Below are 13,374 nucleotides of genomic sequence, written 5' to 3'. Positions count from 1 at the left end.
TTTCATCGTCCCCCGCCATGCATCACCGCCCGCTCCCATCGCAACTTTTTGATTTTCAGGCGGCCAATTGTTCACTTTGAGCGCATATCAGACGACTCTCCATCCAAGCCGTCTCTCTGCCCGCAGACAGCTTGAACGTGTCTACTCATTCTTTACGACTATCTTCACAAATAATTGATCGGATTCGATCAGCGATCGGCCATGAGTAGACCGGAAAAGAAAAACAAAACCACAAAGAGGGAGGAGTATCGCAATGCGCGCAACCAAGATGGCGTGGCTGAACTGCCCAAAAAGAAGTTCTACCGCCAACGCGCTCATGCAAACCCTTTCTCGGATCATCAATTAGTCTAGTTGAGTCACAACGGTCATGCCGCCCTCTGATCTCTACTCTCTCGCTAACTGTCACCGTCCCAAATAAAGCCCGGCCAGTCCAGACTCCATGAACTGGACGCAGTACTATCCCGCCTTCGCAGCCAACGATGAGACTCCCTCCACCGATCCTACAGTTACGGAATCCATGACCCTGGATGCCTCGAAGCCGAAAACGCGCAGTCTTACGAAGGATGTGGAGGTTGTTGACATTGGCTGCGGCTTCGGAGGCTTGACCGTAGCTCTGTCACCGATCCTCCCAGAGACCCTCATTCTCGGTAGGCGGAATCTCTAAGCTTGTAATCAGTGAGCGTGCTGACCCCTATCCCCTCTGCAGGCCTCGAAATCCGCACTTCGGTTACCGAATATGTCCAGGAGCGTATCAAGGCCCTCAGAGTTCAGAATCAGGAGACTGGCGGTTACCAGAACATCAGCTGCCTCCGAGCCAATAGCATGAAGTTCCTCCCCAACTTTTTCAAAAAGGCACAGCTCTCCAAGATCTTCATTTGCTTCCCCGACCCGCACTTCAAGGCACGGAAACACAAGGCCAGAATCGTATCAACGACACTCAACTCCGAATACGCTTTTGCGCTGCGCCCAGGAGGCATCGTGTACACCATTACAGACGTCGAACCCTTGCACCAGTGGATGGTGGGTCACTTCAATGCCCATCCCGCATTCGAGCGTGTGTCCGAGGAGGAACAGGAGACGGACGAGTGTGTCAAGGTGATGGCATCCGAGACGGAGGAGAGCAAGAAGGTGACGCGGAATCAGGGACAGAAGCACATTGCGCTTTTCCGCAGGCTGGAAGATCCTCCGTGGTGAATGGGAAGGACTTGACCAGAGTGATGGCGGCATGGCTCTCTGGGAAGAGAGACCTCGGTGCTTCGGCTCAAAAAGTTCAAATAATACCCCTTTTCTCTTGTCGTAGATTCTCAGAGATGACTAAATTGTGCCCTGGTCTCGGTGGAATACTGAACTTCAAGACGGGTATGTCAGAGGCCGTTGACAGGCCACTTTATGTTGAACCTTTACTATCGTATGTACAAGCTCTACGATGGTCGAGGTTATCTACAATGCGTTCAGTCCCATGGGCTTTTCGCCGCTATAGCTTCATGCCCTATCGAAGAAGTTCGCATAGTTGCATACATCCATCTCTATTCACGACGCAACTCCTGCCCTCATGGTAGCTTTCTGGTAAGAGGCAAGCGCATTTCAAGCATACGGAGGTACCTCAAGTGGTAGGGCCCCACCGAGACTCACCTCATGCACTCAACCCTGCGGCGCGCCTGCAGCAACGGTAAGAGTGTTGCAAAAGCAGCTAGTCCACTCTGAGGTCAGTGCCTAGATACCCTGCTGTATCTGCTATGCAGAGTACATACGGTACCTCCCAAATTGAGGTAATGCGCACGTAAGTACGGTGAGGTCAGGTATACTTCACCGAGGTACACGCCTACTTTAGGTAGGTACTCCCTCACCTTGCAAGCACCGGGAACAAGCGTCCAACGGTCACACCTCAACATCATCCGCCATCCACTATCCACACGTGTCTCTCGACCCGCACCTTCACGTCCCCTGAAATCGATAAAGCCCAGCCAAGTCGACCTATTCTTCTTCTCCTCCAGATCTTCCGACTCAGCAGCTCCCGAGAGTACCGCAGTTTTCGACAACGTACGATGTAGCGACAGCCTATCGCCCCTCACAACCGATCTGGATATGGCCTTGCAAGGAAGAGAACTGATCCTTGCCGCCATCACATGCTTCATAGCCTGGGGCTATGCTGTTAGCTGGGTCCCGGTCTTGAGATGGGTAGGATACGCCTTGGTGGGAGGGGTGATCTTGACCGTTGTCGCCTTTCTCACCCTCGTCCTCGTTACGTCGCGCGGCTTCGGCCGTGGTTTGCGACACCGATCCCCGCGACCAAATGGCCCTGCATTCCTCGCACCCAAGGCCTGGGCCCGACAGGTCTCAAGCCTTCAAACAAGACAGGCTTATACGAAAGTCGCTCTCGACCCGAACTCCAAACGCATATCCAAAGCCCTCGACGACCTCCTCGAACTCATCATACGGGATTTTGTCAGCTCGTGGTATTCCAACATCAGCAAAAACCCAGTCTTCTCCAACGAGGTCGATAAAGCTGTGCGCGATGCCCTCATCAACATTCGAGAGCGCCTCTTGGAGCTTGACCTCGTCGACATCGTCACCACTCGAATCGTACCGATGCTCAACGCCCATTTCCGCGATTTCTACGAGGCCGAGCGAGCTGTCCGAGGGAAGAAACTCAATCGATCGGTGACGGAATCGGAGGAGCTGGACCTCGCAATTGCCTCCAAATATAAGGATGGGAAGCTCCATCCCGCAGCTTCGTTATCATTTCCCGACACAAAGCTCGTACAGCAAGATTATTTGCGAAAGATGGTGTCTGGAATTCTGCCAAAAGTCCTACAGCCAAACATGCTTGCCAGTCGAGCCGTCTCGAGCATCATCCGAGAGATCGTCGCCTGTGCTGTGCTATTTCCCGTAATGCAAATCCTAGCCGAGCCGGATACATGGAATCAAGTTATGGAAAACTACGGGCGTTCGATGTTGCAAGACCGGTCGACAGTCCGTAAGCTCAGGGCGGCGTTGGATCAACATGCTTCTCCAGCACCAAGATCGGGCAAGGCTGCCATTATACCCCGTCTCTCGCCCACCGATAGTGAGAGAAAGTTTGAGAAGTTCATCCGCGCTATTCGGAAAGTCAGCAATCTCTCGGATGCAAGGCGGCTACGGAGCGAGGTTGCGAGCCAGTTGAAGCGGGATTCCTTGGAGGAGAACCAGGATCAGGTCTACCTCAGACGACTAGAAATGGGCAAGCGACTACTGGATGAACGCGTTCAGCTTCTTGCTGCTGGTGGAAGTCGACAGTCCTCTGCGACTTTGCCCACCCGCCCTTCCGGTGTTCCTCAGGCACCCTCCAAGCTAGAGCATGCATCTCTTGTTGACCTGCTCCGAGATGCGTCAGGCTTGTCGTATTTCATGGAGTTCATGGATCGTCACCACATGATGCCTCTAGTCCAATTTTGGCTAGTTGTTGATGGCTTTCGCAACCCTTTGGAGGATGAGGGCCAAGATGACGAGCACCTACCGTCCAATCTACCAATGTGGACGAGTTCTGACCGTGAGGATTTGGGCCAGATTGACCACGCATATCTATCCAAACCCGAACTGAAGGTCTCGAAAGCTTCTCGAGATGAGGTGCGCGCTTTCCTGAACGCCGGCAAGACAGCCACTCCCGAGCAGTACTACAGAGCTCGCAGAGCAATCTTGAGGGCCCAGACAGCTGTCTTGGACGCAATGCAAGCCCAATTCTTCCAGGCCTTCAAGAAGTCTGATCTGTTCTACAAGTGCTTAGCCTCACAAGAAGCGTCAGCGAAAAGTGCACCACTACCCGTTGCAGAGCCGTCAGCGTCTACTCCAGCACCTCCAGCACACCCACCGACGCATCGAAGCTCTCATTCCTTCCAATTTAAGCCCAGTCCTGTGACCCGTATAGCCCCAAGGTTAACACGACCACTGTCAAGGCGAGCTGGTTCTGCATCGGATTTGGCCAGCCTCACTCTTAACGGGAACGGTTCCGAATCGCTCTCTAAGCAACGTCGTTCTTTCGAGGAAGATGTTTCAACCCCGCTGTTTGACGACGACGATTTCGATCAGGAGGGCATGATGGACTCGGTCGCTAGTCTTGACCAGGACGCAGGCAAGCCTCCTGTGCCAGATACGAACGTGGTGCAAGCAATGGAAGAAGCTCTGAACAATATAATGGAGGACAATCGGCCGCAAACGGCTGAAGAGTTTCGAGAGTCATTGTTTGGGACGGATGATCAAGTCGACAGGTCAAGCTTATTTTCTGGAGATAACGAATCCCTTCGCGGATCACTTGAAATGCCGAGACCTGCAGCTTCCTCCAAGGAAATCGACAAACCAAGCCTTGCATCTCTTGGTCTCGTTAGCGCGGCATCTCGTATTGGAGTGTTTATAGATGACGATCTTTTTGGTGATGAGGAGAAGTACCTTTCTGACGAACGAGACGATCCAGAGGAAGAGACGAAAGGCGATGTTGAGGACGAAATCCAGGAAGCAGCCCCTGGTGACCTTGGGCTAGCAGAAGCTATCACGGCGTTGTCCAATGATATTGACCGCCTCATAGCACAAGATGCTATTGTCGAGTCACTAACAAAGAAGGCGGACCTCACGAACAACACGGCTGAGCTTCGTATTCTGCGGAAGTCCAAGGCGAGTTTGCAACGTGAAATCCGTCGCAAAGAACTTCAAAGGCAACAGTACGTTGTTCAAGAGAGCGACAACAGCTTGTACGGGCGGTCAACGATCAAGATCAAGGCCATCCAAGTCGGCAAGGAAGACGATGGAAGGGAATTCGCCCTGTATGTGATCGAGGTGCAAAGAGATGCTGGCGAGAAGATGCCAGCCGCGACTTGGATGGTTACTCGCCGGTATAGCGAGTTCCACGATTTGCATCAGAGACTTCGCTCAAGATATCCTTCTGTTCGGAACTTGGAATTTCCCAGGCGAAGGATGGTTATGAAGTTCCAGAGTGAATTTCTACGCAAACGACGGACGGCCCTTGAGAAGTACCTCCGAGATCTCCTTCAGCTTCCAGAGGCGTGCAGGAGTCGAGATCTGCGAGCATTCTTGTCACAAAGTGTGATAGCGCAAGGCCAAGATCTTGTGGATCGCGAGGACAAGAAAGACATGATCACAAGGTTCTACGACTCCGTCACGGATGGAATGGAAGACATCCTCGGCAACATTCCTGTCTTGGATCAATTGTCTGTGGCTGGTCAGAATCTCATCGCAGCAGCCACTAACCAGCTGAACGCTATGCCACTACCTGTTAACGAGGATGGTGTCAGCGCTGCTGAGGCCGAGGCTGAACTGAACGCTTTCGAGAACAAGGAGCTAGAGTCTTTCATCAAGCCTATCTGCGACATCTTCTTAGAAGTCTTTGAACTCAACCGAGGAAACAACTGGCTTCGAGGTCGTGCTGTGGTTGTTGTCCTTCAACAGCTACTGGGCGGCACAATCGAGCGCAAGGTTCGAGACAATGTCAAGATGCTCGTACAGGAAGATGCCATCATCAAGTACATCGCCCTGCTCAAGGATAGCATGTGGCCCGGCGGTGAAATGAATAAGAACAAGCAACCGAGGACGTCATCAGAGAAGAAGAAGACGAGGACGGAAGCCAGCTTGATGTTGGCTACCCTTATACCCGACCTAGCAGGAAGCGTTGTCGGAAGAGTGAATGCACAAGCAGCCAGCCGGCGTGTGTTCGCAACCTTCAACAATTCGAGACTCAAGTAAGTTGTCGGTGCAAGGCTGAGTTGCCGCTGGTTGTCACATTGCTAACAAGACATCTTTTCTCAGCGCACACTTAGCCTTTACGTTTATGGATGAATTGATAGAAACTTTGTTTGGTTAAGACGCGCAGGCTTTGCTTACTTGGTCAGTTTGATACCATTCGGATGTGTTTACAGATGATGCGGCGACGGGAGTACGATCATTCAACCCAAACCGGCGGCATACGCCGGAAACGATTATGAGGTTGCATGAGGAGGCGTCTGGTTTAATATTTCTTCGTCCGGAAGTACATACATACTTATTCACACTCATGACAGGGGAGAGGAAGGCGGATGGCCCAAGAAGTGGCATATAATGCAAAAGTCCCGACAGGGATCTATTCACGGAAAGATGTAATGAAGCGACAAGAGGCACGAGACTGTGTCCTACGAAGTCCACGGGAGGATATGCGGCTTCCCAGGAATCGCGACGAATTGTCTAGTCAACTAGATACGCAAACTTACATGAAGAAGCTAGGCAGAGACCTCCAAATTCGCGAGATTAATGAAGCTCAAGACACATTCAAGTCAATGGTGAGAACTTTAAAAACGTGCAATATGAAAGCTAGCACAGAAAAATTGCACGTTGGCTCATGGGACAATGAGTCTGAAGTTCCCACCCGCGAGAGCGGTGGATTAAATTTGCTTGTCCGTTGACATATAGGTCGGCAGAGGAAAGGAGAACATATGTGGAATAGGCAGGAACAGTAAGGAGACCCGTCTCTGTTACAGAACCAGGTCGGATACGAATAATGGATGTCTTTGCTGAGCCGTCTGACTTTCGAGGCCAGGCTGACCTCGAGTTTTGGGGTCCCACCACCCCTTAAGAGCGGAAGGCTCGATCGAGGTTCTGACGATTAAGAACACTCAGGATTACACCAGGGTGTATCATTTACCGAACGCTCGTCATGTCTTGGATGGGTTTGGCTTATGTGTTTGTGGTACCGCACATCGGATCGTCAAGCTTTGTTGGGCGATATGGCGACAACCAAGTATCTACTCTATCTATCAGTCGACCATTACTAATCAGATCGTGTGTCAAAGTAGTGTAAGGTAATCGGATGGCATGCGCGCGACGGCCTCGCTCTCTCAAGTCATCCCTGATTTGCCATGGATAGCTGTTGCGGGAGAAAGGGTGGAGAGTGGAAGTTGGTTCGTTGCACAAGTCACAAAGTATCGAGTAAAGTCAACCTGCTGCAGTATCCGAGCTGTCTTGGCAGACTTGGCTCCTTGCCATTGATCTTCCGATTTTCCTGATGGTCACGGTAATCTCGGCTTAGTTTTTCTCTTGAAATGTGACTATGAATTGAGACGTTGCCTGGTGTCGACTGCCCTATTGCGGGATGGTGAAACAGACAGGTCCTGGAACTGCCTGGGCTTGGTTACCAGATGCAGCGGTTCGTACGGGAAAAAAGGGGGGTGCCAGGGCGCCGGGGTGGCACCGATCTGGAGACGAGGTCGCCCGGCGTGCCTCTGTTGTCTCTGTCTCTCGCTGAGACTTTCTACTGTGATAATGGTTGCCGAACACTGGTGCATCCCGTATTCACTTTGTAACCAACGTGGATACAAGGCCCGGCTGGGCAGTGCGATGTTGGCAATCGGAATAGGACCGAAGCCGAGAGGAGTTTGTTATCCTTGACGGAGATCTTCCTTATTTCGTCCCCTCTCTGTTTTGGGACGTTAAGGGGAGTTTGAAGTTGCGCCGGCGACTCCTCCTGTTCTCCTCCTCTCCGGGACATTTAAACCATTGAAGAAACAAAAGAAATTAAACCTAAGAAGAAGGAGGATGCGGAGGGAAAGCGCCACAGTGACCGTTGGAGCTAGCCACAGGTGACGGCCTTCAAACTGAAGAGTGTCAAATTCAACGTGCATGAGCTAGCCTGAAATTGGAACGCCTTTTCTTTTAGCCGTGATCAATGACCAGTATGAATACCTTGAGTAAGGTACCTGTGCGCATAGAGGGAGCATCTTCCCCTGGAATTGTCGCAAAGTTGAGTCGAGATGTTGTCTAGACTTTACTCCTTACAGCACAACAGGAATGAAACTTGGCTGGCCTCCTAGCCATGAGATTTCTGGTGAGATAGACTCGTGGAGCCGAATGGAAGCTTGATCGGATGAAAGCGAGCCCTCGGACATGATGTTCCCCTTTCGCAGACCCTGGTCTGGCGAGGTATCCGTACCTGAGCTGGGTTAGAGCGATGTAACTGATCTGGCAAAACGGCAAGGTTCCTTCCTCGAGGTGAAATATTCAACAAGCCAGAGACTTTTGGTTCATCTTCCCGGTGTTCTCAAGCCATCGCTGTTGTAATGAATGAGTGAATCAATGAAGAGTCACTCTGAAGGTGATGACATCTTCAGGACTTGGGCGCAAGAGCTCTTAGGTAGACGGAATTGGCTGAGTATTCTGAATGATGAAGAAAGCAAGGTGTTGGCTGTTCTGCGACTCAAAGAAAGAACCTGAGCTCGTGTATTTTCAAAAAGTACCTTTGGAGTGAGGTGAGGTTCCCTAGGTACCTTACCTTACCTCAGGTTCCCACCATTGTCAGGTACGAGCCAGGATCAGGATGGTCGAGGAGACTGAATCAAACGCGATCATTGGCTGATGCTACGTCTAGTCTGGGGGGACAGGCGCTCTCCTCACTGCTCAAAGGTACCTTGGGACCAGAAGCAGAAGGCCGCAGCTGTGCTCTGGGGCCCGGCTGGCGGCCCATCACGCCCAGATTCAGTCTTCTCCTCCTCGCCTCCCCTCCAGGCCCATGTCTGATTCTCTTTTTCGCTCCACCCTCCTTCTTTTCGAACTCACAGCTCCTAGCCTCCTGCTGTTTCCCCTGCTCCTTTTTTTTTTTTTCTATCCAAGAGGAAAAGGAAGAAATCAAGCTCCTTCTCATCCTCTTCCTCCTAAGTTCCTACCTACCTTACCGAATCGCAAGGAACATAGGTTCACCAGGTACCCACTGTTTGTACCGCGGTACCTCCCGTCGCAGAGGTAAGGAACTTTACCGCTTGCCCAAGGGTACCTACCTACCTTGCTGTGTAGCTACCTGAGGTACGGATGCCACCAACCTACCTAAGCAATATCAAATACCTTCCATTTGCCTGACCACCACACCTACCTACCTCACCTTGTCCCATTCTCCTCAAACCACCACAACCACATCCATTCCAGAACCCCTCCTCTTCCTCCTCTTCCGAATCCTGCGCCCTCGACCTCTCACACAGTTAGATCCCATCTCTGCTCCGACCAATCGCATCGCGACTCGACCGACCGGGTCAGCGTCGAAATCCCCGTCTTCATAATATCCCCGCCCACCAACCGTCCCCCGTCGATTCAATTCCCCTCTCGCAGACGTCGAGCAACGACTAGACCGGGCATCTCGTCTTCCTGAATCGTCAGTATACCTGAATTTTTGCGCCTTGGTCAAAGCTGGCCTCGACCGTTGAAGCTTCGTCCTTCCCGGTCCAGTCGCCCCATTTTCTGCCTTCGCAGCTATTCCATCAGGACTGCTCTGGAAACCCTTTGGACATCTCTCCCTGCCCGGTCTGCGGGCCATCGCCTCCGCGAATTCTCCTCCATCCAGACCGGAATCTTGGGCCAACCTTTGTTTCTATCCAACGACCGACCCTGACTGTTTACCCAAGGACGCATCATATTGAAAGCCACAATGACCGAGGTATCCTCCACCAGGCTGTACCTGGGAAATCTCCCTCGCAATGGTAAGCTCAGCCTTGCGCACCACGCGGCGCGTTCTTGTCGCAACCTGGCTAACCTTCGTAGCCACCAAGGCTGATGTCGAGGCCCATTTCGCGACCCATGGCACCGGCGAAATTACCGAAATAAAGCTCATGAACGGATTCGGCTTCATCGAGTACAAGGATGCCATGGATGCTCGCGATGTTGTTCCTGGTAGGTGATCCCAGCTCTAATTATGATTGCGCCTATATGCATTACTCTGTTGCTAACTTCTTCCTTGCCTAGCCTTCCGTATGTCCTACTGCGCCGTCCCACCACGTAACGATATCCCTTCACTTCTGGTGCGCTAACCATAGCGTTGAAAAGATGGATCCGACTTCATGGGCGAACGCTTGACTGTACAATTTGCCCGTGGAACCCGTCACAGGGAGGGCGGCAGTGCCGGCGGCTTTGGCAACAATGAGCGCGCTCCTCCCAGGCCTCGCCGCACTCCCCACCGAATGCAGATCACGGGACTTCCCACCGATACCAGTTGGCAGGTCTGTTGTTCTCTCCCCATTCTCTAAGCTGGATTCCTGGATTCCCTTCTCTTCTTGCGCCTATGGCGCGCCTGGACCTTCATCGTACCCTTCGAGGTGGACTGTGGACTTTCCGGCATGCTGTATAGCCTCAGCTCCAAGCCATTGGCGGCCTGTCAGTCGACTAGTCCGGACCGTGCTGCGCTCCTGAAACTTGCTTTCCCAAGTCCATGGCCGTTTCTTTGAACCGGCGCGGGCCTGCCAAAGCAGCGACGGAACCCCAATGCCGGACGACACCACTCCTGGCTTCAATCCCCTTGGCTTGCTGCCGACTGGTCTATGAATCCTGGATTAGCAGCCCTCTTCGGCCCATCATACCGATCCTGGACACCAACTTACATGGATTCTGGATATAGGACCTCAAAGACTTTGCTCGTCAGTCAAGCCTTGACGTTGTCTACTCGGAAACGCCCCGCGACGGCAACGGGCGCGGGTATGTTGACCTTAGCCTAACACCTGCAATTTTGCGTTTGCTGACCAAGACTCTATCCAGCTTCGTTGAATTCGAGACTGCGGCGGACTTGAGAACCGCTGTCGAGAAGCTTGATGGCCGGGAATTCAAGGGAAGCCGCGTCACCTGCGTAGCAGACGTAAGCGAGAGCAGATGACCAATGATGAGAGAATGTTTGTACTCACGTCTCACCAGACTCAACCGGACATGCCGCCCCGTGGCGACATGCGCAGCGCTCGGTCTCGTTCCCCCGGCGGCGGCCGTCGACCCTACCCGCCTCCAGTCGACGACTACGACCGACGTGGTCCCCCGAGAGGCTACAGCCCACGCAGAGATGGTTATCGTGAGGGATACCGTGAGCGTAGTCCCCGCCGCGAGTACTACGACGAGCGTGCTCGTTACCGCTCTCCTCCGCGTCGCCCCATGGACGATTACCCTCCTCCACGAGGCCGCTACGACGACCCTTACCGACGGGACTACCCCCCGCCGCCCGACCCCTATGTCAACGGCAGAGGGCCGTATGATCGCCCCCCTAGAGACTTCCCTCCCAGGGAAGCAGGTTACCCGCGTGATGGGTACCCTCGCGAGTATGACCGTGGTGGCCGTTACTGGTAACTCACTCCTGCTCATAAACTTGCCTCATAGGGGCTGTCCTTGACTCTGCATAGATCCTGGAAGCACCTCCACTCTAGTGGCTCAAGCCACAATGGTAAATATCAATGGCAACAAGCGGTGTTCCGTGAGAATGAATTAGGATGAGGTAGTTGAGCAGTGTTAGGCTTGCGCCTCTACGGTGTTCGTCAAGCAGACGTTCCAGGCATGTTTCAAATTGCGATTTTTGTCGAAGCATCATCAACAACACAGCTGTGGATGCAACGATTCTGGGTCCGTTGAGTTCAGGAGGGGAAAAAAATGTCGAGTGCCTGATGTATATTGTACGATTACATGCATGGATATCCACCAAAAATGAAATGGCGTATTCGCTTTATGAACACAATTTTGGTCCTTTGGGGCCGGCTTTCGAGTCAATCAAAGAATTATGTGTCATGGCTCAGGCCGGACGTGGTTTTCTGCCAAATTAGCTGTAGCGACTGAGGGCGATAAAACCACTTGCCATCAGCAAGAGCAAGAGATGTTTCCGTTCGTAGATATCTTGAATATTCGATGTTGGTGAAAGAGGATTACTTGGTATCCAATCCGACTATCATGTCCGCATCGACAGCAGGGAGTAGCTAGCAGTCTGCCTACCTTATCCCGCCCATCATGGCACCATGCCTTCAGCTCAGGCTAGGTACATACCGAACGCCCAAAAGATTTCAAAAGCATTGCCTCAGTCAAGCTCTACCCCTAACGTTCCTACTCTTCAATTTAGTAGACAAGTACAATACCAATCGCTCCGACGACGCATCTCGTTATCCGACATCGACACAAATCATCACAAGCATACATATACAACGCACTATCCTTCCTTTGTTCCGCGCGGCAACGCGATTATGCCGTCTTCTTCCACTGGGTATACACGCCAATCAAACTGCTAACGGTACCAGCAAGGCCGACGATACCGTCGTCGAAGTTGGCCCACGCGAGGGCAGAGGTGGGGACGGTCAAGTCGCAGAGGTCAGAGATGAGTTGCAGGCGGCCGGCGGCGCGCTCACTGTTGTTTGTTTTGTCAGCTTGGTGTTGCCAGAACTTTGGAAAAAGCATTCAAGGGTGGGTGGTGAAAGGGACGGACTATGCGGAACGTACATTGCTATTCTCTTGGCCTCGACGACACCCTCGCCCTCCTTCTTATCGACTTTGGCCTCACGCTGCTGGAGGCGGTAGAGGGTGTAGGTCTGGGCGACGACGCTGAAGAGGATTCCAATGGCCCAGAAGCGGTAGGCCTCCTTTTGCAGCCTCTTTGCGCCCTCCCACTTTCTGATGCCGGCGGCGTCGAGGACGGTGGCGGCGTCAAAGGTCAGGTAGCCGGCGTAGCCCAGCTGTCGGCCGACGGCGGCGTAGCGGAGGACGGGGTCCATTGTCTTTGCGTCGGAGGCGACGGCGGCGGCCTTGAAGTGCTCGACGTTTTTGCCGATGCGCATGATCTTGCGGGTCAGGCCGAACTGCTTCTTGATGGCATCCCAAGGGGCGATCTCGGCCTTGGAGCCATTGGTGCGGAAGAGGTACCAGGCGTAGAAGCGGGCAAAGTACTGGAGGGTGCGGAGGATCTTGTCGCGACCGACGGTGGTGGCTACGAACTTGTTGTAGTGCGATACGGACGGGTGGTAGATGAGGGCGTCGGCGACCATTTTGGCGGTTCTTGATGGGATTGCAAATCACCGGATGGGATGGATGGGATGGTGGAGTTAGATGATGATGTTTTGCTGGATTATGGAGATGGCCCTTTTTTTGGATGGGGAAGCAGCACGAGATGGATGAGTGGGCTGGTCTTCACGCGGAGGTTGTAGCATTCAAGTATGGTATCGAAAGCAAATAGGGATTCTTATCGGGGGTGGTGCGGTTTAGAGAGAGAGAGAGAGCAGAGCATTGGGCAAGCCGACCGGCTCAAAGACGAGCTGCCACATGCCGAGGTCCGCCAGCGAGCCCGAGACATCGCCAGAGCTGGGGCTTGGGGTGCTGGCTGGGAGCCTGGGGACCCGGGGAGGCAGACAGACGGAAGGACGCGCACCTGGGTAGCCATAACGCCAACAGCAACAGGAGCCGGGTGCGGAGAAGGCTCTCACGTGCCTACAGACTTTCTTCGACTCGGACGGCTTAGCTAAGGAGGTGGGGCGGTTCACTGGGGAAATCGAGTGACCCGTGACAATTGACGGCAGTACGTTTTACCCAAGGCCAAAGGGGCCAGTCATCAGCAACTTATATCCCAATGACCAAGTGCATACGGAATCA

At 53.0% G+C, this 13,374-nt stretch overlaps 4 protein-coding genes across 4 annotated transcripts; 3 read left to right on the top strand and 1 right to left on the bottom strand.

Moving 5' to 3' along the window:
- Positions 1 to 75: 75 nt before the first annotated feature.
- On the top strand, positions 76 to 1,279 carry HER10_EVM0003008 (tRNA (guanine-N(7)-)-methyltransferase). Its single transcript, XM_035472698.1, has 3 exons — positions 76 to 350; positions 421 to 647; positions 707 to 1,279. The coding sequence occupies exons 1-3, from the start codon at positions 202 to 204 to the stop codon at positions 1,192 to 1,194; spliced, it is 864 nt and encodes a 287-aa protein (XP_035333826.1). The 5' UTR covers positions 76 to 201; the 3' UTR covers positions 1,195 to 1,279.
- A 586-nt stretch (positions 1,280 to 1,865) lies between these two features.
- Positions 1,866 to 6,304, top strand: HER10_EVM0012650 (uncharacterized protein). Its single transcript, XM_035482042.1, has 2 exons — positions 1,866 to 5,726; positions 5,794 to 6,304. Exons 1-2 carry the CDS (start codon positions 2,086 to 2,088, stop codon positions 5,846 to 5,848), a joined length of 3,696 nt encoding a protein of 1,231 aa, XP_035334491.1. The 5' UTR covers positions 1,866 to 2,085; the 3' UTR covers positions 5,849 to 6,304.
- Positions 6,305 to 8,556: 2,252 nt separating this feature from the next.
- Positions 8,557 to 11,470, top strand: HER10_EVM0011866 (pre-mRNA splicing factor). The gene is made up of 7 exons (XM_035483161.1): positions 8,557 to 9,479; positions 9,541 to 9,669; positions 9,742 to 9,747; positions 9,823 to 9,995; positions 10,391 to 10,467; positions 10,528 to 10,624; positions 10,681 to 11,470. Exons 1-7 carry the CDS (start codon positions 9,428 to 9,430, stop codon positions 11,098 to 11,100), a joined length of 954 nt encoding a protein of 317 aa, XP_035334448.1. The 5' UTR covers positions 8,557 to 9,427; the 3' UTR covers positions 11,101 to 11,470.
- Positions 11,471 to 11,569: 99 nt separating this feature from the next.
- Positions 11,570 to 13,107, bottom strand: HER10_EVM0008845 (peroxisomal biogenesis factor 11). Its single transcript, XM_035478353.1, has 2 exons — positions 12,232 to 13,107; positions 11,570 to 12,139 (listed from the first exon to the last, which is right to left on the bottom strand). The coding sequence occupies exons 1-2, from the start codon at positions 12,771 to 12,773 to the stop codon at positions 11,977 to 11,979; spliced, it is 705 nt and encodes a 234-aa protein (XP_035334224.1). The 5' UTR covers positions 12,774 to 13,107; the 3' UTR covers positions 11,570 to 11,976.
- Positions 13,108 to 13,374: the final 267 nt, after the last annotated feature.

Source organism: Colletotrichum scovillei, assembly GCF_011075155.1.
Source record: "Colletotrichum scovillei strain TJNH1 chromosome Unknown Contig00005, whole genome shotgun sequence".
In the NCBI taxonomy this organism is placed as follows: Eukaryota; Fungi; Ascomycota; class Sordariomycetes; order Glomerellales; family Glomerellaceae; genus Colletotrichum; species Colletotrichum scovillei.
Note: the sequence above shows the minus strand (reverse complement) of the source record. Positions and strands in the feature narration are given on the sequence as shown.